This window comes from Rhea pennata, chromosome 5 (genome assembly GCF_028389875.1).
Source record: "Rhea pennata isolate bPtePen1 chromosome 5, bPtePen1.pri, whole genome shotgun sequence".
Classification (NCBI taxonomy): domain Eukaryota; kingdom Metazoa; phylum Chordata; class Aves; order Rheiformes; family Rheidae; genus Rhea; species Rhea pennata.
Window position 1 is genome coordinate 4,011,823 of NC_084667.1, and position 26,655 is coordinate 4,038,477.

At 44.4% G+C, this 26,655-nt stretch overlaps 1 protein-coding gene across 1 annotated transcript in view; it reads left to right on the top strand.

Annotated features, from left to right (window-relative positions):
- The window catches only part of EGLN3 (egl-9 family hypoxia inducible factor 3), a 29,224-nt gene extending 18,168 nt beyond the window's left edge, over window positions 1–11,056 (top strand). The window contains exons 2-5 of the mRNA XM_062577487.1: window positions 2,403–2,522; window positions 4,836–4,972; window positions 5,667–5,740; window positions 7,197–11,056. Coding sequence (XP_062433471.1) covers window positions 2,403–2,522; window positions 4,836–4,972; window positions 5,667–5,740; window positions 7,197–7,234 — 369 coding nt within the window. The 3' untranslated portion in view covers window positions 7,235–11,056. The remainder of the gene's footprint in view (window positions 1–2,402; window positions 2,523–4,835; window positions 4,973–5,666; window positions 5,741–7,196) is intronic.
- Window positions 11,057–26,655: the final 15,599 nt, after the last annotated feature.

The following is a 26,655-nucleotide window of genomic DNA, read 5'->3' on the forward strand; positions in this document are numbered from 1 at the left end:
GTGCCCCTAACAAACTTGTTTGCAGTGCTGGCTTTAGCCTGGATCTTGCTGCTGTTCTCAGGTTGGCAAAGAAATATTGTTGATTTTGAGGCTACCAGCCAGTTATAACAGCAGAATGATGGTAGAGCAGATGGGACCTAAAGCAAGGCATCTAGCCAAGAGCCAAACATGGTCAAAGAGGGCTTATTACTGAGAATTACAGGTACTTGCTGCTGTGCAGCGTAATCTCCTGCTGCTGCAAGGCATCAACCCCAAAGCAGCCACGGCCTGAGGTATCTGGGCCGCGAGTGGATTCTGCTGACTTACAGCAGCCTGCAGGTATCGTTGTGCCAATGTGAGAAGACTGACAACGACGACAGGCAATTTGTATGTGACTTAAAATACAGAGCAGTATTTTTGCAGCTGTATGTGTATGCTTGTCCTAACTGGCCCACTTCTGTGAGTATAGACTTTTGTCCATGGTAGCAGAGGGTCCAAGGGATCTATTATGCTGCCTGATAATAAATTTTGTTGCAGTGTTTGTCAACCACAGCAAAAGGAAGTTGTGATTAAAGTGGCATGGGCTATACTCTAGCTGATCGTGTGTCTAGCAGCATAAAATGGCATGGGTTTTGCATGTGCTAGGAAGCAGAAAACAAGACCTCTAGGGTCCCTTAGTAATAAATTTAAATTACTGTATTGGTAAAGCCTATAGTGTCACATCTTCAATGTTGTTATTAACTGAGCTTGACAGATTATTAGGGGAAGGTCATCCAAGCGCTACACAATCACCCCCTCATTTTATGGGATAGGCATATACAGTATTCTTGTATCTGAGGTAGGATGTTTATGATCTGGATAGATGAAAAACTAGATGAGTAAAAAACTGGTTGGATGGTTGGGAGCAGTGATTAATGGGTCATGCTCTACTAGGAAGGAGGCTGGTAACAAATAGGGTACTGCTGGGGTCTGTCATGGGACCTGACTTGTTTAACATCTCTGTCAATGACCTGAAGCAGGTTGCAGAGTGCACTCTTGCCAAGTGTGCAGATATCACCAAGCTGGGGAGATCTGTTGATATATTTGAGGGCAGGGCAGCCATCCAGAAGGACCTGGATGGGAAGGAGGAATGGGCCAGCAACGTACCTAACAAAATTCAGCAAGAACAAGTGCAAAGTTTTGCACCTGGGGAGGGAAGAGCCCCTTGCAAAAGTGCAAGCTGGGAGCTGCCAAACGGGGGGGCAGCTCTGCTGAAGAGGCCTTGGGGGTCGCAGTGGACATGAGCCTGTAGCGTGCCCTAGCGCAACAGCCTCCTGGGCCGTATTCACAGGAGCACAGGCAGCAGGTCGAGAGGACAGTTTATTCCCCCCTGCTGAGCCCTCTGCTCAACCTGAATTGTCCCACGATGGTCATCCTGGTAAGCAATGAAAGGAAATGCTGGAGTGATGGGAAACAAAGTTTCTGTTACCAGAGTTTCAGTGGACTAAATTCTGTGGAATGTGACTGAGCTCACTGCCAAGCAGTACCAGCAGTGAAGGAGTGACCATGGGACAAAGATGTGACACTCCACCAACAATCTCTTCTGCTCCTCCCCGCATCTTGCTCAGGGTTTGGATGGTGTAAACTCAAATTTAACATGTTTTTACTGTAAAAACCCTTCTGATACCTGTTGTCTTCAGTTCGGTCTTGTGGCTTGGAGTAATCCGTATTAGGCTTATCTCATTCAAGGTGAAATTTAAACGCACTGTGAGTGATTGTATCAGCATGTCTTGAGATGATCGAATACAGAAGTACACTTCTGAAAGCTGTTTGGTTAGTTTTGCGGCCCAGTCCTTGAAAGCAAACATGCACTGCCCTGTGCAAACACAGCAGAAAAGAGTTACAGATTTCTGCAGACTTTGCTCTATGTACTTTTACCCTCATCTCCTGGGGAATCTCATTTTTTTTGGACCACAGGGTCTGGGGACTAGAAGATATGGAGGATGATGGTGGTAAAGACTGCTTTCATTATGACTTGACAAAACAGTTTTGCAATGACTGCTTAGCTTTAGAAATGCTTGCAAACGTTAGTTGAAACTACCTCAAATAATGAGATGGAAGTCATGTAACTTGAAGAGAGCAATAAACTTGCACCATACATATGAGTATTTTAGTTTCATTCAATTTTTCCCCGTTCTATTGTATATATTGTGAAATATGAATGGTTTCTATTTTCTGTTAGGAATTTCACACTGGCTGACTCACCTAGAGAAAGAAGCTTGTGTGACACTTCCTTCTGGTGGTGTCTGCTGCAGCTTTCGAATTGATGATCTGAAAGAGGTTGTGCCAGACTGGTGGTTGGAGAATGCTTAGAAAAGAAAAACTGAAGGTGGGCGTGTTGGTGAATTCATTTTCCAGAATCTTTATCTTTACCTTTCATTCAGGCTATGGTCGCTTGCTATCCTGGAAATGGAACGGGGTACGTTCGTCATGTGGACAATCCGAACGGCGATGGGCGCTGCATCACCTGTATTTATTACCTGAATAAGAACTGGGACTCCAAGGTGGGTGAGCCATGGGGCTGAGGCAGAGCATAATAGAAAAATGACTTCAGAAGCAGAATTTGAGCTGTCAGTGGCTTCTGTGAACTTTGAACTTTTGAACAGCTGGTCCGTTCTTCATCACTTACGTTTGTTTTCTTGCTGTTTATAGCAACCCTTTGGAAGTAAGAATCTGAACGGTTTCTTTATCTTTCTCTCTCCCATCCCACACACATACTGTTTTGTTATAGAATAAAGCTTCTAAGCACTGGGCTGCTGGCACTTATGTTTTGCTTAGAGAAAAGAGTAATGAAACACTGGAAAGAAAAATGTTACCTGATAAGGAGTAAGTGGATTCTGGGAGCAGAATAATATGGCAGCCCGGATTTGGGACTTTATCATTCTCGATACTGGTCCTTCAGGCTGACCTGTGGAAGATTTTTTGGCAGTTTTTTCTTTTCTTTTTTTTTTTTCCTTCTTCCTTATGATGTGTGAGGAGGCTAGGAAAGATCTGTTCACGCTTTGCTTTTCATCAGCATTTTCAGTGGTGGTGATTTTTCATTAGAGATTCGTTAGAATTGGGGGACTGATCCTTTCACTCTTTGGGAAGATCCTTTCATTCTTGGGAATGTGCTGCTTTTTTGTTGTAAGAGGTGGGTTTTGCAAGACCTTTTGAATCGCCCCAGGAGTACTGAAGGACGCCTCATAAGCAGCGTAACAGCATGAAAAGAGCGTTCTCTAGAGCTGCTTCCTGACAGATTGCAGGTTGGGGTTGGGAAGAGGTTTTGCAGAAGCCCCAGGATGGCTTCCACAGGGTCTAGTGACCTTCCCCTACGCTTCCCTCAGATCCCTGACCTCCTTTCCTGAGAGGAAGGACTCTCTACATGCCTCGTGAGAGGAACAAGCAGGTGGCTTGCTTGGCCTCTCCATCTCTGACTCCACCAGTGGGTCTGCTGGCAAAACAGTGCTCTCGTTTCTCTCTGTATTACTATTGGGCAATAAAATCAGCCTTGAACTTACCATATCTTTAAATTAGAAAGAAAATAATGGTGTGTAAAATTGCAGGATGTCTCTTTATGCTTCTGTTGTCATAATGCTTCCCAAAATAGTCACGAGATTATCAGCAACAAATTGCCCAAGGTTACTGTCTCTCTAACCTGTATTAGGCTGTCTTAGGTTGATGTTTGATAGACAAACTAAAGTTTGAACCCCTACCCAAGAAGTGAGCTCAGATTTAGAGGCTACAGAAAAATGCTGTGTTGGAAAAAAACCAATATTCTTTTACTGAAAATATTGTCGTTGAAATGTTTTTTTTTCTAATAAAATGAAGGAGGGGACATAAAAATGAGAGAGAAAATGAAAATATACAATTTACTTTGTTCAGTGAACTTTTACTCTGAGTGAGTGAGGAGTTACCCAAGTAGGCTCTGAGAAGGCTAAGTCAAAACCAGGACACCAATGGAGAGTATTACACAAGTATGATGCTAATTCTATGCAAACACGTGCTAGAGGAGACCCAGCATAACCACATTGGCATGTCAAAGTAACTGTGTTGCTTTAAACTCAAGCTAATACTTTCTTTGACATTTGCGTGTGGTGTGGAGATGCCAAGTTGGATCAGTGCGGGGTTGAAAGCCTCTAAGCTGCACTCTGTGGTGCAGCACAGAAGTCTCCAAAGAGCCTGCTCACAGCAGTGGAGAGGAGCCAAAGTTCACACGTATATTTGGAAGTTTCTCCAGTGCATGTGGATCACCAGAGTTCCCCACCCTCAGCCCTGAAACTAATGGCAAATAGAGGGAGAGAAATTATGTGGTGGAGAAATATGACTATGCCATAAAAAGGGAAAAAATGACTGGGAGATTAAATTTAATGAAACTTACTAAAATACAGCAATAGAACAGACTTCACTCTTCTTTCCAACAGTTAAAGGATAGCTTCTGTGTGATCAGACACAGGTTCTTGCATGTACTGGGAAGAGTCTGACTTCAAAATGGTCAGCTGGAGCATCCTTACCTCCCTTGTGGGTATTTACTAGTTTTAGAGATGTGCGACTGGGAGCTTAGAAGTTGCCCAGTATTTGTGGCAAGAACGGTGTTTTCTTCATCTTAGATCATTTGATTTAGCCAGATGTTCATGTCCAAACGTGACAAACTGGAAAGGTCAAGGTGGCCAAGAGATTCAGTGTACAGTTCTCTGGCACTGTCACGTAGGTTCCTCGGTTATCGTTAAATGTTTACTCCGTGTTTGTTGGGTACCGAGGAGGGAAAAGCAAGTCATTAGTCAAATGAAGACATGGGTGTTTAGATGTGGAGAAAGTAACCTTTCCTTCTCTTTCAGCTGCATGGTGGAATCCTTCGGATATTCCCAGAAGGAAAGTCCTACGTAGCAGATGTTGAGCCAATTTTTGACAGATTACTGTTTTTTTGGTCAGACCGAAGGAACCCCCACGAAGTGCAGCCTTCTTATGCAACTAGGTAAATGGCATATTTGCTATTGACACTTGGCTGGGAAGAAGTGGAGTGCTCTACCAGTATCACGTCACTTGACAACCACTATATGTGGTTTATCAGGTATTTGCTGATACGTACCTGGGTATTAAAAGCTAGGTATTTGGACTGTGAATGGATTTTATACTCTACCTTTTGAGGCACTGGGAATTACCTCATCAAATGAGGTTTGAACAGCAAGATTCCTTATGTGACAAAAAAGAAAATGCTCCTTCACCAGCGACAGGAGAAACTTCTAAGCTAGGCAGGCCTATTTAGCTGGAAAATGCTGGGTTACACCTTTACCCTGTAACGTCACAGGGGTCTGGGGGGCTACGGTCTGCCCGCAGCCTGTGGAAAGCTGGTGCAACGTAGAGCAGCCCCCAGGCTGCCTGAGGGCATCTCTGAGCAGAAGAAAGCGCCGATGGCTGTAAGCTGCTTCGGCCCTCTGTGCACTCTTGTGTGCCTCCAAGCAGAAATCCTCACCTGTGTTTCTACCATACTTGATAAAATACACATTTAAAATGAAGTCTGTTTGCCTACAGAGATGTGCCATTTGCATCCTAATTTTTGTCTGCTAAACCAATTAGTTCTCTATTTGCGTTCTCCAAGAGATTAAAACTCCAGTGCTCTATTTTAATAGCAAAAGTTGAAAATAACACATGATCTCTGTCTTTTGCAGATATGCCATGACTGTGTGGTATTTTGATGCTGAAGAAAGAGCCGAAGCCAAAAAAAAGTTCAGGAACTTGATTGGTATGACACTTCTGTAAATGGTTCACTGAATAGAAGTGAATGCGTTTTGATATTTTCAAAGCCAGGAAGAACGAGGATAACTGTAGTTAGATGGTGAAGACATTCATTTTTTTTTAGAAATTTAAGTTTCCTCTAATCACTTGTCAGTTATTTTATGCAGAGTGGAAAAAGTTTGACAAAAGAAAATTCAGGCCTGGCCCCAGAATCTCTGATAAGCCCGATGGGGAACGTGACAGAGATGGTTTCAGACTCAGACCCAAATCACAGCTGAGAGTGTGGGTTGCTCCCCGCGTTATGTCAGGTAGCTGCTCCGCTCGCTGGCAATCTCTGCCCCTCGTGTGCCGTGCTAGCAGCCGCCGAGGGCTCCGCTGCCACTCCAAGCTCCCCTTTTGTTATTTGGGAGACTTATTTCATCTCCTGCAAACTTTGCTTAGCACGTAGTCATGAGGCTTACATAAACAAGTTCATAATTACATTCTTTGAATGTTCTGGCCAAATAGGGCCTGTCTCTTACATTAATTAAAGGCAGTCGTGGCCCACACTAATGCAAAAGGGATTTGTCTTTTATTTACAAGTAATTTCTGAGCGGAGATATTCATAATGACTTTGGAATGTGTAGATCATGAGTTAGAAAGAAACTGAGATTTAAAAATCTATATAGAAATGCATCTTTTGGCAGGCAGTTGCCAGAGAGGCTGTGACCATGGTGCCTTTCAAGAGCTACCTGCTTTCAGCTGGGTTTCATAGGCAGCCTGAAGTCAGCTCGGAGACATTTCTGCAGAAGTCCAGGAATAGCCAACCCCAGCTTTCCTGATTGCAGCCAAGCCGCCTGGTCGTGTAGAAATGACATAGTAGTAATGGGCTGAGTGTCCGGATGTGCTCTAAAGCCCTACCTGGGGCCGTGCTCACAGGTTTGCTCTTTGGCTAAGTTAAAAGATCTGGTCTGAAGGGACTGCCTCAGGCAATTCCTTAAAATCCAGTGTAGACAACATTCCTCTTCTTTAAATAGGTACGTTACACAGGTGGAGAAGGACAAGGTCGTAATTATTCAAATGCTTTTTGGAAAGGACTGATGTAGTAGGCAGAGAAAAACGTTAGCTTTACCCTTATGGGGATCGTGAGCAAGGGACCAAAAGTGGGGGAGGAGAGTAAAGCATCACAAACGCGGTGTCTCAGAGTTTATTGGGTTACTTAAATGTTGCGTGAACTGTATCTTTGCCCTGCGGAATCTGAAGATCAGACCCTTAGTTATGACTGTCGTGTTAACAAGCTGTGAACTCCTGCAGTATTTCCATTCATGTAGTGAATTCGAATCGTGAGTCTCAAAGTGCTCTCTACAGGAGAACAACACACCTTTATTTTAGTCTGTTTCTGAGTTTTCAGGGGAATGCTATCAAATTAGGCTTCCAGAGCTCTCTGGCTTACTTTTTTTTCCCACCCTATCTTTTCAATATAGATGCAAGGAAGAGAGAAGCAGCTCTTAATGAAGACTAATCAACTCTTTCTGGACTCTTTATGCGAAATAAGATCCCAAAGATGACTTCCATTTCCAGTGAACTGTGGCACGTTCTTGTTAAGCACAAGAATACACTGGTTGTGTCTGTCTAGCATGTGCATCTTACCGTGATGGTACTCAAGGCAGCCTCCTGTCATGCCTGCATCTGGCAGGAGGGATCCTCGTTTTCTGTTTGCCTTTTGCTGGAAAAAGTAAACAGGGTTTTAATTAAAAAAAAAAAAAAAAGAAAAAAAGAAAAAAGAAAAAAAAATCTAAGCCTAGTTGTAGTGGCTCAGCCAACTGGCTTTTGATCACTCTAGTAACCAAGAAGATAATTGTTGGAACTAGTGGGAAAAACATGAGTCTTATTTGCACTTTATGGGGAGGTGGAATCTAGTTCAATGGGAAGGAGCTTTACAGGTTTAAAATCTGTGGCAGGCTGCTGATGGGCAAGGAGAGATATTGGAAATGTGAAAATAAACTGGCCTTTGTAGAGAGTCATCTTCTGTTATGCCCTGCATGGGCCCATCACTTTGCTGCACAAAACATTGGCTTAGCTCTCCTATTCCATGACTTTCCAAACAGACTTTTGTCTTGCATTTGCTGGATTTTATTCACTCTTCAAGTCAGGTTAAACTGTGCAGTTGCACTGCCCTTTCAGCCCTAACACTGAGGGGGAAGTAGTTATGCATCTGTCCACAGTTTTGTAAAAACGTTTCCTTTCTGTTCTGAACTGGATGTTTTCTATTTTCAGTTTATTTGGTAAAACAGCTGGTTCCTCTCCAAAGTTTGGTAAACTTGGAAGGCTGATGGCACACAATGCATTGGTCCTGAAGGCTGACAGTATGTGGAGTTAAATGTTATTTTAATACTTTCTCCATCTACTCTATTCTGTATGACACAAATGTGAATCTGAGAGGCAGCCTGACAAATGTTTGATAAACAATGATCGACTTGGACGTGATTTCTGTGCTGCTTATCCTAGGTTCACACACTCTGTAACTTTGTTTGCATGTGTATGTAATTTGAATGAAACGGTGATTCTGTTTCAACTGGTCTGTTACACCAGGTAACTACTTCTGTTGTGTTTGAGCAGTGAGATATACCAAGGATTAGTTAGCTGAATGACATGTTTTTGTGACACAAATGAGTTATTCAAATGCGCATTTTCCCCCTCCCCTCCTTTTTTTTTTTTTTTTTTTTTTTTTTTTTTTTAACTTATTAGACTCCATGAGGAACTTGAGTTATCTCCAGTCTGCCTAAGCTTCTGCTGCCAGCACTTACTACGCGGTTTGGAATAGCTCTTCATGAAGCTGAGAGCTAGCAGTGGATGTAGTTACTACTCGCAGTGATTATTCTCAACCTAGTACTCTCACTGTAGACACTTGCCCTTGCATTTGTTTTTATCCCGTGTTGTCCATGTGTGCCAGTCCTTACCATCTATTTCAGATACGCCCTCTCCACTGTCCTGGTTTTTTTTTTTCCTTCTGTGCCACCTACCCACAACAGCCAAGCTGTATGGTCTGTCTGCCCTGCTTGTCATCGCACTGAGCAGGGCTGTCGTGCCACCAAGGGACCTGAGAGCCACCTCTGAGCAGGGCTGTCATGCCACCTCTGTTGCATGGGAGCCAGGGGATGAAAAAGTAAAACAGGCAATGGCAACCTGTTAAACATCAGCAACAGATGGGTAACAACTATATGAGACAGAAAAGAAACAACTTTCCTGACCTAAAATATGGTAAGAGAAATGGAGGACTTCTTAAGAAGTTTTGTCCCTCAGAATAAAGAGGGGCATCCTTTAGTTCTTTTTTCTTGAATTTTGAATGTAAATACACTAGTTCTGACTTCTCCCAGAGATCCAGCTATGGCAGTTTGGATAAGACTTTAGCCTGACCACTGTGTACCTTAAGAGAGGAATATGAGGGAACATGTGTGACAGATTTATTTTTATGACTTGAAACTAGACCAATAATCTGGTAATTTTCCTTTTATGTTCAAAAGAAAGAACATTGTTCCACTATGGATATAGCTAAATAGCACAACATAAACTTGAAGAAAATGTAATGATAACTTGAAATTCTCATTCTTCAATGTTTGTGTGGGAGGAGAAAAAGAAAAAGTTAGATTATTTACCCAAGAGCAAGCAGTAACCCAGGAAAGGTGGTAGCGTGTGAATACTCCATGAAGGGCAGCTGCAGTGATACTATTTAAAAGGGGGGAAAAATCCCAACCTGTTTTATTGCTATGCAAAATTGGTAATGACATGTACATTTTAAAAACTATAAGGTTTTAAAAGAGGAAAAGACAATTAAAGCAAACCAAGTCTTGGTTTGTCTTTGGAAAGTGTAAACTTAGTGCACTAGAAAGATAGGTTAGTACAGATCTCATCGAAGCCTCGAACAAGGGATAAATGATGGGGCAGGAGGGGAAAGGATTTAATATAAAGTTTGGAAAAGAGGTATTTTGGTTACCACTCTTGCTACTGATCTGGCATCAGAAGTGGTCAGCAAGACATTTGACATATGGAGCATGGAACAGTATAGATGCATTTATTGTAAATAAAGTATATATTCTCATTTTTTTGCCTGTATCTTCCTGATCTAGATAAGAGGACTGAAAGCAGTTCCTCTGTGGCAGAGAACATTTCTGTCATCTTTGTTAACATTTATAATTAAACATCAAGGAGCTGAGGGCACAGGATTTTGAAGCCAGTTCCTCTGCCTCCATTCCAGATCTTTACCCGATTTCCAGATCAGTGGGAAGATCTCTTTGGACACATTTTTAAGTTGATTTTTGAAGGGGGGGGTGGGAATATTTGGACATGTAGGAATCCACAATTTTGATGTTTTATACATAGATTTTTGTTTACCAGTCTTTGAAATGTTGCAGGCCACTCTCTGAAGTTATCTTAAGACCTGCGGGCAGCAGAGCGCTTCAGTACAGGGGGGCGTTCCGGGGCGATTCCTTCCAGCTTTGGGGTTTTGTGTCTTCCTAGCGAGCATTTGAAACATCTGTGGCTAAGCAGCACTTGTCACTCAGTTGGGAAAGACTGCTCTACGTGCCTTCACTCGTAGCTATGAAGCTGTTATATGCCAAATGTGCATGTCATGCAAGTTTTTCATGGCTCTTTAAGAAATAAGGTTGCATTTCCAAATGCAGTTGCGTGTCAAACTAGGGAGCCCTGAAAGTTTTGCAGAGCCACCAAGCCGCAGTTTCCAAACGCAGCCTTTGTTGTGTGGGAGGAAAAAGGGCAGGAGGCAGCACAGAAAATCAAGAGACTATTTGTATTCCTAAACCTGTAACCACAGGCTTGCTGGCCTTTTGAGCAAAATAGCCTCTAATAAATCCTATTTTCTGTAGCTTGCTTTTGGTTCTGTGATGAATGGCCTCTGCAAAGTAGCACCTGAGAAGATCTGATCTGTTTTTCCTTGTATCTTTAAACAGCTTTAGTCCATTCCTGTTGAGTTTTTAAGATGTTGGAATGTATTATACATTTTTGTTGTTGCAAAATGGCCGGCTCTAACACCACTCGCATCTAGGAGAAAATGTATCTATTTGCAGGCAAATAACTAGTTTTATTTTGACGGTGATGTACTCCCAGCAGCTCCCCGAGCGAGTTACGACTGCATCTCCTCTTGTCAGGTTGTATGCTGGTCAACAACGCTGGCACGTCGCAGCGGGTTGTTACGGAGACGCGTAATCGTGCTTTACCACCACACTTCTGTTCTTGTTACTTAAATAAAAAAAAAAAGAGAAAAAGAGGAAAAAAAAAGAGTAAAAATGCCGCAGGAGTCAATAAACACTGGGTCATGTTAACCGTCGTGCTGTGCAGGTGTTTTCGGTGCTGCGTCACCGCCGCTGGGCTGGCGGAGGGAGCGCGCGGGGCCGCGCTGTCGGCGGTGGCACCCGCCGCGCCGGGCCATCGCCGGGAGCTCCGGCAGCCTGGCACCTCTCCGGGGCCGCTTCGAGGTTAATCCGCCTTGCTAGCTGCCCTCCTCTTCACGCGCCCGCTTGCTTTCACGCTCCTGCGGAGCCGGATAATCCCTTACGGATCCATAACGGATCCATTCTCGGGATTCGGCTGGCATTGGATAAATTTTATTTTTAATGGTGCTCACACCCTGCTACTTTCCACACCGAGTCCCCCAGTCTTCTCCGGCAGCCGTGGGGAAGGCTTCTGCCGCCTCCCGCTGCCACTGGAGCTGGATGAAGGGTCTGGGACGCTTTCCCTCATTTTTTCTTTCTTTCGCAGTGCTGTGAATAGTGGGAATACCCTCACCTCCCCGCCCTTTCAGGCAGGCTTCCTAGTGTGTAGAGCTTGGATTGGAGACGTATACGTGTAGACGTGGATCTATATCTAGATTGGAACCACTTTCTTTGAATATTTAATTTGCACTGAGGAGTCCTCAGCGCGCAGAGAGGAGACCTAAGGGCAGCGAAAGGGCCGCTCTTCGCCGTTGGCTCCCTACGGGGTGAAAGCTTGTCGAAATGAAGCTGGCCATTGGCCATCCAGCTGCCGAAAACTTCGTTGTCTTCCCTCTGAACTCTGACTAAACTTTCTCCAAACAAATATACTTATAGGAAATTGTTACCTTACAGCTATTTAGGGGTCTCCTCCCTCCCCCACCTACCCAAAGGAATATGGCTAAATATATTTGCACTGAGAATTCCCATGACTCTTGAGAATGCATCAGAGGCTGAAGCGAGAATTAAAAGGCAGTATGACAGTGGGAGAGAGATTAGTAAAACTGATTCCTTTCCCCATATAATTTCATCTCTGGAATATTCCCACATCAGGGACCTAGAGAAACTCCCACCCTCTTTCACAAAGCATAGTTAGAAAAAAAAATTATCATGTGGAAAGAGGGGATAATTTCACCACTATGTGTACTTAACTTTAAGCAAGGCTGGAGACCTTAAATCAACCCTGCATTAGGGGAACCCCGGCACGCAAAGCAATTCTCACGTGCTGTCAAACCTCATCAACGCCAGCACGCAGGTCTCCTCCTCTGCTGGACACCCACAGTGGGAAATCTTCCTGCTATGGGCAAGAGCAGGGGCAATTTGTGGTCCCTGCTCAAGCCAGCAGCCCGTGTTTGCAGGAGGGGGAGGCAGAGGAGAGCGCAGCTGCCTTGTCCCACGGCCTTGGCAGACTGTTGAGCTGGCTGGCTCTTGGCGATCTGCTCTACGGGTGGTTACGCATGGAGAGCAAGACCCTGCTGAGAGGATTAGTCCAAGTTAGCGGAGCATTTGAGCGTCACTTGGGATGGCACACAGATATGCTGAAGTTCTCTAATTTTGAAAGGTTCTCAGCTTGTAACTGCTGAGATGCTTGTGCTAAAACACCTACTGAGTAGTGAAATCAGAACTGATCTTGAAACTAGAGCATTTAAAGGAAAGACTTCCAAATGGTAGAGCCAGTGCATTTAAACAGAAGGGTTTCTGTGCCCGAATATGTGCTTTTTTTCCCCAGCTATATCAGCTTGATTAATAAAAAAATACTATATCTTCTTTACAAGCCTTACCACTTATATTCTTGAATATAGCTGTTACTGTTTAATAACCTCCAGAACTGTGGACTTAAAGCATTTTCCCGGTCCCTTATGCCCCACAATCTATCAATCAAACGTTGTTGCTGCATGAGCTTTCACACACTGTGATGCCGTGTGCTGTACAGAAAAACCTCAACTGAGAACTCACCATCCAAGGTGTTCAGTCGCGGCCTGAGCTAGCAAATAAGTGGAAGGAGGGACAACACTGCTCTAGACAGAAGGGAAAAGCTGTTGGAAGCCCCCTTTGCTCTATAATGCTATGGGTGGTGCTGGGGCAAGCTGTTTTCGCTGTGCTTAAATATGCATGGGTAGGAGAGCGCGCTGTGCAGCGCACGATGCGCAGGTTTGTGCAGCATCATGGGCACAGCTTCGCTGTGGCAGCTTGCACGGCGCTCTCTTCATGGTATCTTCACGCCACTCTCGCCAGCATGTGCCATGACCTGTGTGTTGCCCCGCCGCAGCGTTGCAGGCGTGAGCAGGGCTCCCTGCGGCCACTGCGACAAAACTGTGCGGGGTTGTTGTCCCCGCAGACCGCAGTCCGTGCGGTACTGTGGTTGCTCCAGCTGCTGCTGAAGCTGTCCTAGCTAGGACATGGGCAGTAAGGGTGCAGCACAGGGCTGCAGGTGCTGTCACTGCCTCGCTGGTGGTGCACGCACTGTCTGGGACACTGAGGTGAAAGAGCTCAGGACCAGCTGGGGCATCTGATCCGAAACCAGAGCACAGGAGCTCCGCTGTTGACTAGTGTAGGAGCTACGGGCACCTATCATGGGCTTTGCTCTCGCTGTGGGCAGAGAGGTTTTAATTCATAGTTCCCATCAGGATGCCATCCTTCATCAGAAGAGACCACTGTGCAGCTGGCCGGGAAGCTCTGTGAGGGACAAGCCACCAGAGCAGCAGCAAGCACCCTGCCCGGGGAGGTCAGGATCGGCCGTTTCAGCGATGTAGCTCCCCGTGTCTGGAGCTCCTGCCCAGGTCTCAGCTGGCAGAGGCTCTGCTAGGAGCATGCAAAGTGCTAAATAAAATCTGTGCTTTGCCCTGCATCTGTTTTTAACTCAGTTGCAGCTTGTCTTCCCTCAAATGCCTCCGTGGCGCGGAGCACAGCCCCAGGCAGCTGTTCTGCCTTCCTGGCCAGGGCGATGGCCCTGGGATCAGCTGCAGGAGCTTCTCAGCAGCCTCTGTGGGGGATCTGCTCTCGCCAGGAAGATATCCTGGGTAGAATATTCCTGGATAGAATCCAGGAAGGCTAGTAATACTTCCAAATTTAATCTGAAAGGGGGAAAAAAAAAAGTGGCATTGCATGTTGGACCAAAAATTCAACATTGATCAGCCTACTTCTAACCATGTGCAAAGCATCCAAGACAGCCTGGTACTTCCTTGTAAAGGTATTGTAAATTCTATTGTTACCAGTGGGAAATGCCTTGCTTTTCAGCAGTTGTGCTGCAAAATAAAGTGAAGAAAATGCTACTTTTTTGCTGAAAGCAGAGAAAATAATCAGTCTTTTATGTTGAAAAAGTCTTAAAGTTTAAATATGTGTTGTATTCATGGGAAGAAAAAGAAAACTAATCGAGGTTGAGTTTCCTTCTTGAACTCGAATTTAAAAAACACTTCCAGAAAAGTGAGAAAAGAGGGTTTAATACCAATTTTCTGGCAGGAAAAGAAACTTGGTTCTTAAAGCAAGGGAAGAATTAGAGCTCCCTTGGTGGCTAGACCATAAACAGTGCAGAGAGTTATTATACATAATGATTATGTATAGTATACAAAAAGGGGATGAAGTGGAAGCACCTTTACCATTTCCCTTACTGTGTTTAAAAACCAGTGCAGTGGATACCACTGCATTTTGTAGACCCCTCGAGTGTTTAGCTGGGCAGGTGCTGACAGTGTCTATGGATGGTGAGTGGGTGATCTGCCTCCCTCAAAGGGAGGACCAGCTTGGAAGTGGAGTCCAGATGATCTCTGGTGCTTGGATGTTAGCTGCTTGGTCATGTCAAGACATAGGCAGTTGAGGCACTGGAAGAAGTGAAGATCAAGTGTCCGGACTAAAAGTAGAAGATGAGGGTTTCTCAAGGAGTTGGGTTGGGGGCACTTGACTGAGGGATTTGGGGATCACAACTGTGGATCTGGATTTCTAAGTATCAGCGTCCTCCACCAAACTCCACATTACACATAAATATCTTAAAAAAACAAGTTGTCATCTCCCTTACTCCCTCCTCCCCAGCTGCACTATGGACGTGAACACACTCACTTCTTTGATAGTAAAAGGTCATAGACTGGTAAGACCTGAAAGCTCCCTGGATCACCATCACATTACACCACAACAAAAAAAAATATTCCGACCTTCCACCAACACAAGCAAAAGCTTCACTTTCATCAATGAAAGATCTTCCAGCAAGGAAAAAGAAGCCATAGGCAGGGAAACTTGGATGAAAGGTGATAACCAGCACAATCGCAAAGGCCAAGAGGATGGTCACCTTAAAAGGGACTTGGCAGCCCCTACAGCAGGCAGCGTTTGCATCTGGCTGCCCACATGGGCCGGGCAGGATGACTATATGTCCGGAAAAGGCCCCAAGACACAGCCAGAACGTAACCTCACAGAGGGGCATTACGGCATGCGATGCCGGGGGTTATTTTTCCTTCACGCTAGCTTCACACTTGCCCCTGTTTTGTAATGACTCACTAGATGCCCCATGTTCATCATGGTGATGTTTGGTAGTGCTCTGAGCAAGGGGGAGAATGTCCATTGCTAAGTGGGACCAGAGGCTAACCTCATAGTTGGAAAAGGAAAAAAAAAAAAAAAACTGAACAGACATTTAATAGGTGAGGGAAGAGGCTTAGCAGACTTAAGCTCAGCTGTCTTCAGAGAGTTTTCAAAAGCTCACTGCAAACACTTCTGTTTCAGAGCTTATGCTCTTTTATCTATGAGAAGCTAAACAGTGGCTAATTCTTTTTAATTAGTTCCCAACAAGATGTTTTCCTTTACAGCCCAGCTTGCAACAAGATAATTATGTCTTTAGTTGAAAAAAAAAAAAAAAAACATGTGTCACTACAAAAAGTTATTTTGATTTCTCTATCTTTAAATGTCTGATTTCCCCTTTTATTTACTTTGATACCCAAATCTTTTGACATGGTGCATAAGGCTATGGGTTCTCCTACTCTTCTTCCTGTCTAAGAATTTCTGAGCCTGATACCCCATTTGGATCTGTCCGCAAGGCAATGTCGAGAGACGTTTTAGAGGAGAGAGCACATCCTGGTCTCACTCCCATCTAGAATGGGAGTGGTTCCAACCACACAACTGGTTGGGCTCTCTGTTTTCTAGGAAATGTTGAGTTTTAGGTCATCTTCAATTATTCATCACAAATGGAAATAATACTGGGGAAAAAAAAAAAAGGGAGTGATGATTGATTACTCTTTTTGAAAATCTTTCATCGAAGAAATACACAGTGGGTTATCAGAAGTCATCCGGTATGAGCATATGGGGTTTTAGAGGCAGGAACCTCCACGCCCTCCCTGATTAAAGAGAGCATGTATGTACATCCACGTGAAAGTCACCATTTGCTTTCTCTTTGGGGGCTTTTTACTCCCTTTTGCAAAGCTGTATCCATTTCCAAGTCTATTGTAAGTATGTCCTCGCCTGAGTCATTAATTCTTTCAACACATCTGAACAAACGTGAGTTAACCAATGTGATCATAAATTCTAGCAATTGGAATACCACTACTTGTGGCTAGATGTGTTTATAATTCATGCTGGGTAGTACATATAAGTCTCATATCCCATACTTTTATCCCATGAGTAGTACTTACGAACTTCTCTTTCACTTTTAAAAACTGCATTCCACCAAACCTTTATGTAAGGTTGGGATCTATACTTTTCTCGCTGCTGTCAACGTATTAATGTCATAAGCCAAACATTTCCCCCTTATTGCTACTATGATTCCTTTGCTTGCTTTCTGTGAATGTGCCCAGGGAGCACACTAAAATTGTTGGAATCTCGGCTTCCTTTTATTCCCCTCACCAGCAGAGCCTGGCCAGGAGATGCAGGTGTTTTGGAGCAGGTGGGGACTTCTCCAGCCCCCACAGATGGCATGGTCCTGTCCGAGCTGAGTCAGTGCTTCGGAAGGACCAACGTCCCTGCTCTCTCCTCTTCAGGAGAGCTGGAGCCAGCACCCTGCCCAGCCTCGCTCTTGGGGGCAAAGCGGGATCTTGGAGACTTCTCCCTTGCGGAGATGATCGAGACTCGATTGATGGCTCTGAGCACCATGTCGCCTGCTGTGCTCAGCTGATTCTGGGCTATAAATTTTGTGCTCTTTCTTTTTGGACATGAGGAATAGGTAAATGCAGGTGCTTTTTTTTTTTGCATTGCCCCTTTTTTTACTTGAGGCTAAACTGGTCTGGGTGTGACAGCACTTCTGCAAGGTATTGTACCATGTGAACCTGACCTATGGTGCCGGTGGGCTGCTTTGCTACCGCCATTCGGCACGTGGCAGTGAGCACCGAGCTGGGAGCAGCCTCCTCCTCAGCATCACCCTGTGCTGCTGGAGGTGGTCAGGCAGCCTCAGGCCTCCTGCCCCCAGACTCCTGGGCAGCACATTACCATCCCGGCGGGACTGGCTGCCACCAGCCGCACGGTCGGGAAGAGACCCAAAGCCAGTGACTTTGCAGACTCTTTCTTGCATGGCGAACTGGAGTTTACTCTTGTACACCTTGTCATGGAGATTATTTGTGTTACTTGTCAGGTTTAGCAGAAGGCCCCAGGAAAGCAGGCAGGGACGCCGAACGATCCTTGCTTGAAGAATGAGCCTTGCAGATCAGACTCAAGCTGCCAGAGAAGGCCATGGCCTGGCTGGTCCATGGGGACCATGCAAGATTTCGTTTTTTTGCCAGCTTGAATGCCATTGAGGTTCCTACCTGAAGGCTAGGATGCACTTGCAGTGGAGAAACTTGTGCAGTCAACACCATCTCACCCTGGCTCTCCAGAGCGGCTGACATGCTGCAAGTGACCAGTCAATCATTTCTTTTGTGATTCTGGTTGCACATCATTGGAAGAAATTGGGTTTTGCCAGTATTTCAGATGAGCTTGCTGTACAAGACGGTTCAGTGACGTCTCTGTGGCATGTGAAAGTTTCCTATCATCAGAGCTATCTCAGGACCTAAAGCAGCATGCTCTTGTAATTCATTTAGTATGATTCCTGGATGGGAGGTAGGCAGGAAAGTCACTCAAAACTTTTGGTTTTGTTCTGCACAGTAGTTAATTGTACAAATTAGGGCCTATACTTGTTCTTTCAAGTATCTGAAGAGCAGTTATGAGAAGGTTCAATAAATCAAATATGGAAGTGTTGCCACCAAGTGGTGCAAGCTAGGTTAGGCAATGGCTCGTAATTTATAGATCACAGTGATGAATCTGAGACATCCTGACATATTTATAAAAAAATATTTTTTTTGCTTTCTTTAGTTATATTTTTCATTTTATAATGCATTTTACATCCTGAGGAGTTGTTAAATGATCATACTAGCATCAGTCTCCATGCCACCACAGGCTCCATTGCCTACTTCTTCCAGCTTCCCAGGGAACTGCAGGCCATGGAGAAGCAGATGTGAAGGGTCCTCAGACTGCACAGGACTGTACAGGCAGCATGTCTTTGACATGGTCCCCGTCCAGGTGGGCTGCAGAGGTGTGCCTCCGTAAGCTCGTGTGCGAGTGAGGCTGGCCTGGAGGTGGTAAGGTGCCCCCAAGCCCCGAGGAAAGTCTGAACAACAGCCCAGCCTGCCACAGCCATTTCTGAGCACCCTCTTTTGAGTGACTTTGGCACCCTTGAAAGCATCTCTGTAATTATACTGATTTTTAATGGCACTTACGTGGGTGCTAAGGTGTTGTTTGGGTTTTAGGCAAATGCTAAGGGCACTGTGCTTTAGGCACGTGTTTTTCTTTGCTGTGCAGGACCTGGATAGTGCGCTTTGTCTGTGCAACGGAAAGGACTATCTAGCGGAGACAAGAATGAGGTGTTTTCAACACCACGATTTGGATTTCTGGAGAGGTGGAGAACCAAACTCCTCTGTAAACAGGCAAAACCATGTTCCCCCCCCCCCCCCCGCCCAAACAACCAGTTCTCGCTGTGGGGAATGAGGGTAAATCCCCAGCCCCGGTGGGGTGCGGATGGCCGCAGGCTGCGGGTCGTGCACCCCTCGGCCCCTGGAGCCAGCGTGGCTGCAGACCGCACTGCGAGCAGCCCCGTGGCCGTGGCCACGGCCAAGCGCGGCTCTGGGCAGTCTGTGCAAATGAGCTGGACGGCAGGAACAGGAGCCCAAGAAGAACAAAATTAGGTCAAAACGCTGCTTTCTCAAAGCTAACATCCCTCTCAGTTAACACCACTTCTTAGCTTTCGTTCAACAGCCTCTCCCTTTCTGTCTGTCGCTGGATAATTGCATTTTATTTCTCCACGTGAAAGGCTGAAGTATTCTTCTTCTTTCTTCTTTCTTCTTTCTTCTTTTTTTCCTTTTTTTTTTTTAATGTTGTCAGTGTGGCCACCATTTTCTTCAGACCAAGGAAATGATGGCAAAAGGCAGAAGCAATCACCAGGGCCCTTTTATCCCAGGTTTGGTCCCTGCTAACTACAGATCACAGCAGAGGAGCTCAGCGAGTGCAGCCGATCTCCCGATAGGAGCCGTGGGATGGACACGAGGGTTGGGCGGCCGAGAGGGTTCTGCTCACCGCAGACCTTCCAGCACTCTTGCAAGCGCCACTGAGAACACATTTCAATCTTATTTTTCCATAGAGAAAAAGAAATTAAGGTAAAGGAGGATGTTAGCCTCCGTAACACCCGGCGTTGCTGCCCAGAGGGAAAAATATAATAATTAGGATATCAGATTTATTTATCTGATTTATTTATTTATCTTTTATTAGGAGAAGGAGAACTTGCTTGAAATTGTTTATGTCATACTCCTCTATTAAATAGTGTATGTTTAATTTGGTCATTTACGAAAAAAATAATTATTTTCTAGTACGGTGACTGCTTTTTAGACATCACATTTGCATATAACTGGACCACTCCTTTTCATTATTAGTATTATTATTGCTACTACTACTACTCCTTTAAAAACAATTAACAAAGATAAATCTGGCAGCCAATTTAATATAACATATTCACAAGTAGATGAAGCAATTATTTTGGGAAATTGTTACAGCAATCTGAGATTTCCCTTATTGCACCGGTGGGGCTTTTGTACGTGCAAGAGGTGAACTCCTCATGACAGCAGGCTGTTGGTACACAGTGGTATCTATTCTGTATTTGTGCATCTGTTGCATCTACAGCTGTAGGTGGAATATATATCTCCCCCCATTAAATTATTTCCCTTACTGAAGAGAGAGAAATATAAAGATAAAATGCAATAAAATCATATTAAAATGACAAACAAGTGTTGAAGTCTACAAAGACCTACTAGAAAACTTTCTATGAACACAACTGAAACTGTATCTATTGACAAAGAGAAGTCAAAAAAAAGTCTTGGTAAATGTTTAGAACCATCGTATTTTAATTGCAATTTAACTCGGCCCAGGAAGCAGTCTAGTTCCTACAGCTGCTCATGTTGCTTGTGGGCTTAACAGTGCCAGCAATGAAGGTGTTTAGTCCTAAGTAACTATCCCCAGTGCGTAGGTCCTTCTTTGATAAATCCCCCCTCAACAACAGTGACACAAAACCTGACTCCCAGGTGGTTGAGCAGGAATATGCACATTCCAGGGAGCAAGAAATTAGGCCAAATTCTAGGGTTGCGTTGGTGTGACAAAAAGAAAAAAAAAAAAAACTCAGTTGATTGACCCAAGTCAAAAGTCACATGAGTCACAGGCAACGCACTAGCAGAAAAGACCCAGCCTGGCTATTGCTGCGGTCCTGGCTGTCGGGTCGGGTAAGGCTTGCGTTTGCTGTCGTGGGCTTCCAGCGAAAGGGGTTAACAGGCTTTCAGGCTAATCTGTACAGGTCCCTGGAGAGCAAGGTCTCCCGAGCACACGCCACGTCTTGCTGGTGCCGAATCACCCTCTGGAGATGCCAGCTGCTGCCCACCGAGGAGGCCGGGCATGCTCGTGACATAGGTGCTTCCCCAAAGCAGACAGGTCAACGTGGGCCAACGTGGCATGAGTTCTGCCCTCCCCACCTCCCGCGGGCCTGAGAAAAGTACCCAAATTTGAACGGGAGATGTGGCAGCACGACCAGGAAACTCCATCTTCCAGCCTCCAGCCCAGTGCCTCAAAGCCCTCCTGCTTCACTTTCTAACCATATTCCCCTGGTAAACAAACATGAAAAAAAGAAAAAGAAATTCTCAGGTACACAGAGCGAAGGCTCATGCAGTTTTTACAGTCAAATTTGAAGATGAATTAGTCTTTGAGATACCATCTGCTTAAGGATTATGTTGTTAATAACCTAAATTTGACACACATCTTTTCCCCCTTCAGTGACTACCTGCAAAGCCTCTCTGAAAATTATCTCTTATGAGGAAGCGTCATTAATGGCTTCCTGCGAGGTTTCTTTTGGAAGTGGCAGAAAGGTAAATAAAAATGAATTAATACAGTATTTTGGGTTTGTAGGCAAAATATGCAAATAGTTAACTGACAAAGCCTTAGTAGCATTAAAAGCTTTCGGTTTCTATCCTCAGAGGCTTTGCTTGTGCAATATCAGAAGCCTTTAGGCAACCTTTAACTTAGTTTACACGTAAGACATGCGCACACACACACACACATACACACACGCACACTCTTGATTCCTAATGTCCTCATGGGCCAATTCCCTCTAGTACAGTTTTCAGCTTCACAGTTCATAAATTTTATTTGCAATCGATAAATAAACCTATTATGAATTTTTGTATTCTCATCATATGTCGTCACTTCTCATAAACCGTTTCATTACGTGGGTCAGCTTTGCTGAGCACATGCCGCTCACCTTTGCTTCTGAGCAGAGGGCTGCAGATGGGATAGGGATAGGGATGCAGTCAGATTTCAGTTCTGACAAATTTTTAAGAAGCCCACTTATCAAGGTTTATTATTGTTCCTGTTGATGTTGTTACATTACTACTACTATTATTTTAGCTGTGTTGAGATGGTTGTCAGCATTTTGGCATTTTGGAGCTCTCAGTTCCAACTTTTCCTTATGGTATGGAGCAGAGAATTGCCTTGCAACTCCCCCCAACCCATATCATCCAAGAAAATGTTATTTCTGATGTGTAACATCACCACATTTATCAGACATTTCAGACAACTAAAGAAAAGCTACGTGCATGCTCCTGAAGAGGTTGCCAAGGTCCCACCATGGCGAATTATAAAGGGAATCCGTTTGGGAGCCAATGACCCACCATGATGAACTCCCTGCTAAATGCTCATGCGGGTTTCTTTAGTAAGCATTAGTCTGTGTATAGCTTGAAAAGGCAGATGTCTTCATGGTGATCAAGCCCTTGGATAGTTACTGATTGTGCCTTGAATTTTATCTGTCAGCCCAGACAGTGGATTAAATGCTGGTATCATACACTGTCATCAAATGATAGCATTGCGAGGGCAACAGAAAAATAATGTTCCATACTGAAGCCTCCAAAATTCCTACCTTGCCAGCCTCTGATAGTGCATAATCAAGTATAGAAATGAAAAAATGAACTTCTCAGTGACCAAAAAGGATAGAAGTAGGCATGGGGTCAAGGAAGCTAGAGGCAAACATTCCCTGTTAAGAGCACTCCCATAAGCATAGGAAAATTCAGCAGGACGTTGATCTTATCTTGATATCATCTCAATCAATTTATCACTAATGGGACATAATTTATGAGAAGAAGTGGTTGTTTTCTTAATCCATTTAAAAACCACTTTCTCTAATATTTTATTTTCTTCTGGTACTGGGAAAAATAACAGGAGAGAGTTTAAACTGAAGCAAGAATCTCCCAAAGGAGACATTTGGGATTATTGACTTTTCTGTGGGATGTGTGGACTCCAGGAAGTTTTCTTTCCATTTGCAGGGGTTGGTCGGTTACAGAGATTTTCTGTGAGGAAGGAAAGTTGGCATTTATATTTGTTTCTTCTTTTAGCTAAGTGTCAAGGATATTATAGTTTTCCGATTCTTTTGGGGGACACATCCTGTCTGCATGAGAAAATGAATATAAGTGATGGGAATAAATGCATAGCTTGATGAGTAAGTCTGTGTCTCGTTGTACCACCATGAAGCCAATGTATGTGGGGTATGTTCGAGCCGATGCGCACCTCAGCACCGTATCATTAGGGCTATGGAAGAACTTCTTCTCAAGTCTGGTATTGTGCTATTGGTGAAGTCAGTACTTTTAGGGTTTGGGTAAAATGTTTTCACAGTGTGTTTTCTGGTCATATGAGTTTTAGCATTTTAAGTATCTTGAGTTCACTTTAGATGGCCCCAAATTTCTTCACAGTGGGAGTCATTTCAAGTGCAGTGTATGGAGATGTCCAAGCCATGACTCAGTGAAATAAGGAAGGTAGGTGCCCTGCAGACGAGTAACGCTGAAGTTAAAGCAGTATCTCCTACCGCCAGTGTCAGTTCTTTTCTCCCATTGGTGCCTTCTCTAGGGTGAACTACTGGTTCCTGTAAGTACAATTTTCCTGTTGTGGGAGAAGAGGATTTAATACAAGAATAGAAGATATTTTCTGTTCTTGACAGAGCTTCTCTGTTTACACACAAAAAGGTGCTGAAATGCATAGGCAAAGACTTGCAGACATGGTAGGTAATTTGGTTTCTGGTTTTGTTTCACATTTTTTTGTTCACTTCTTTATTATTCCTAATTTTTCTGTTTTTCAGCTCCACAAATTGCACATTTTGGAGAGGATTCCTTACTAGTGTAATCAAGATCACTGTCTCAGGGGCTCTTACAGTACGAAGGGATTGCTATTATCAACTCATCCTTCATCCATGATCAGATTTGTTCAGAAAAATAACTATACAATTTATATTTGAAGAGTTTGGAATATAAATTGCTGGCTGAAGGAACTTTCTACAGGCTATGGTTAACCAATAAGCTGATTTCTTACAGACGCTTGGAATCTTGGATTGTATATATAACTTTATTTTATGCATTTTATATTAAACCATATTTCTTTAACCGTGGGACTAGACATAGATGTGATGTATCTTTATGCCAATGACAAGATTACACGTTTGAGCTGCAGATACTAGCAATGTGAAAATTCTATCATCTTGAGCACTGGCTTGTTTTTGCTTTTCTGCTTTTTTTTTTTTTTTTAATATATTTGCCTAAAAGAAATCCAAGCTAGTTTAATTTCTGTTTTGCAACATCGCTTTCATCATGAAGTGTATGAGCAATCCGTACTTCCAACCAGGGGAAGCCGTACTCCGACTCTTCGTACTATTATAACCCCTTAAGTTATGCTTCTCTGTGCTGACCTATTGTTTGTGCAAGTTATTTTTCTGAGCATGTCTGTACTGGCTGTTACAGGGTCGAGGCCTTGAAAGCCGGCCAGACTGATGTGGGGGCCTCTTTCCTTTGCTTCGGTGGACGTTTGCCAGAATCTCCACGTCCTTCAGCAGCTCTGATTGGGCTGAACTCTCTCAGCACAACATCTTTCCAGCATACATTGACTACTGAGGCACATGGGAAACAAACACACATATATTTGTATTTATATATAATAGAAATAAGCCTCTACAAGGTGTACATTAGTGGGCTCCTAGTGTGCACCTTGGGTGTGCTACGAGGCAGAAGGCCAAAGGTTAGTTTCCCAAGGGATGTCTTCGACCTCCTCTGGATCTCTGAGTGCTTGATGAGTGTGTTGTCAAACAAGCCTCAGACGCACTGTTGGGAGCAATTTTTCCCTACCCAAACTAAAGAGACCTCAATGATGCTTGCAGCACTGAGAGAGAGATTTCCTGCACAGAGGTAAAAAAGCTGGTGAAATGTTACACCGAACCGCTGCCGGTCTGCTTGTGCGAGCTGCCATCTCCGTGCTCCGGGAAGCTCTGCGTACGCAGGCACGGCCCACGAGTCACTCCAACGCCCCTCGCGATCCCTAAGCTCACCTCTTGCTACAAGTCTCCACCGAAAACGCTGCCTCTCTGGTAGCAGTCAGTGGTGGCGTATAGTAGAGTCTGACTCGGAGCAGAAAATCAGCATGTTCTTCAGAGGAAGTGAGAGCCTAGACATCTTCCTGTCACAGTCTGGTATTCCCTGAGGAACCACTGTTACTCTTTCTCTCGCTCTCTCTGACCATCCCTCATCTTCGTCTTCCACTGTTTTGTAAAGAGGAGGAACCGTTGAGGAACCGTTGAGGATTGAGGAACCGTTAGATTCGATATAGCATCCGTTCTCCCTTGGCCGAGGTATGGAGCTCTCCAGTACCCTTTTGCTGTGACTGTACAAGAAGCGAATGTCTAAGCCGCCTTTCGCCATGCTCTTGCCACGCGTGATAACGTAGACAGACTCTTTTTAGAAGGAGTGGGGCAATATTCTGTTCCTCCCTGGAGCCCATGGTGTGCAGCCACGCTCATCCTCCAAAGCCCACGGATTAGAAGTGTCCTGAAAGGATCCGTACTCTCTCCTTTTCTTTTCATTATTTATCGTATTAGGCTTTTTGTTGTTGTTGTTAAGTGGAGGGGACGGAGTTAAATATAAATCTTTTTGTTGAAAAGACACTGACACTGGTTCCTGAAGGAATTAACTTAGATCAGAGAATATTTTTAACCGTTCTGAAGGGCCTTTTTGTGCTTATTTGCCAAGATCAATAGAGGAGGCCAAATTTTCAAGGGACAAGGAGATTTAGCAGTGTCTTTCTGATACTGGCTCCATCGCAGACAAATAAAAGCAGAACTCCGTTCTCTCCCTATCCGCAATGAGCACATTTGCCTCTGCAAAAGAAACACACCAGGCAAATGCAAATAAAAGCTTTCCTTTTCTCCAGAGGAGCTCCGGCTGCCACCCTGGGGAGGGATCTGGCCACTAATAAGTTATTGGCAAACCATCAGCCCTGGTATTGTTAACTTCAGTGTATCAGTGATTCCCACATCTCATCTCCGCAAGAAGCAACCTTAGGTTACATTTATATAGCAGGCCCCCTATGAGCCTGCGTCTTGATTTAATACCAATCTAATATAGATTGGTTAGAGATAGTCAGCATGGATTTACAAAAGGGAGGTCACGCTTAACAATCTTGATTCATTTCTCTGAGGAAGTGACAACGAGAGTGGACAGGGGTGAAGAAGGAGACATAATTTACTTGGACTTGAAAAGGCTCTCAATACAGTGCCACATAACAGATTAATTTATAAGGTTAGCAAGTACGGTGCTGATGGTAAAATACTCGATTGGATATAAAATTGGCTTGGTAACAAGGGCCAGGGAGTGGCAGTAATGGTTATAGATCACGCTGGGGAAGCGATATACACGCGGGGCGGGTGCGTACGGACGCTGTGAAGCTAAGAAGGACAGGCAAAGCCAGGAGTAAAGGTTGGGGGAAAAAAAGAGAACTGAAGCTGTACAGGAGATGTGAAGAAGATGTGTCCCAGCTACAGCTGGGACAGAAACGACCCCATTGATGTGCAATGGGAAATTTCAGGCAACACCCAATGAAGAAAATTATCTAGGAACTGGAGGGGCCAAGCCAGGCCCAGCACCAAGAATATACTGTAAGTAAGTGGGAAAGAGGACAAAAAACAGAGCTGGTTCATGGGCCCTTACTATACGGTGTGGATTTCAGCTCAAAGTAAATCTTTGGGGAATCATAGTTCTTTACATTTACTATAAGGGGAGTCTAAAGAGACTGGACTTCCGGCACTGAGGCTGGTCTTCATCACTCCCCTAGAAGACCCTGTCTTATGTGCTGTAATAAAGAAGAGAGCTGGCAAAAACAGAAACACGAAATTTTAACT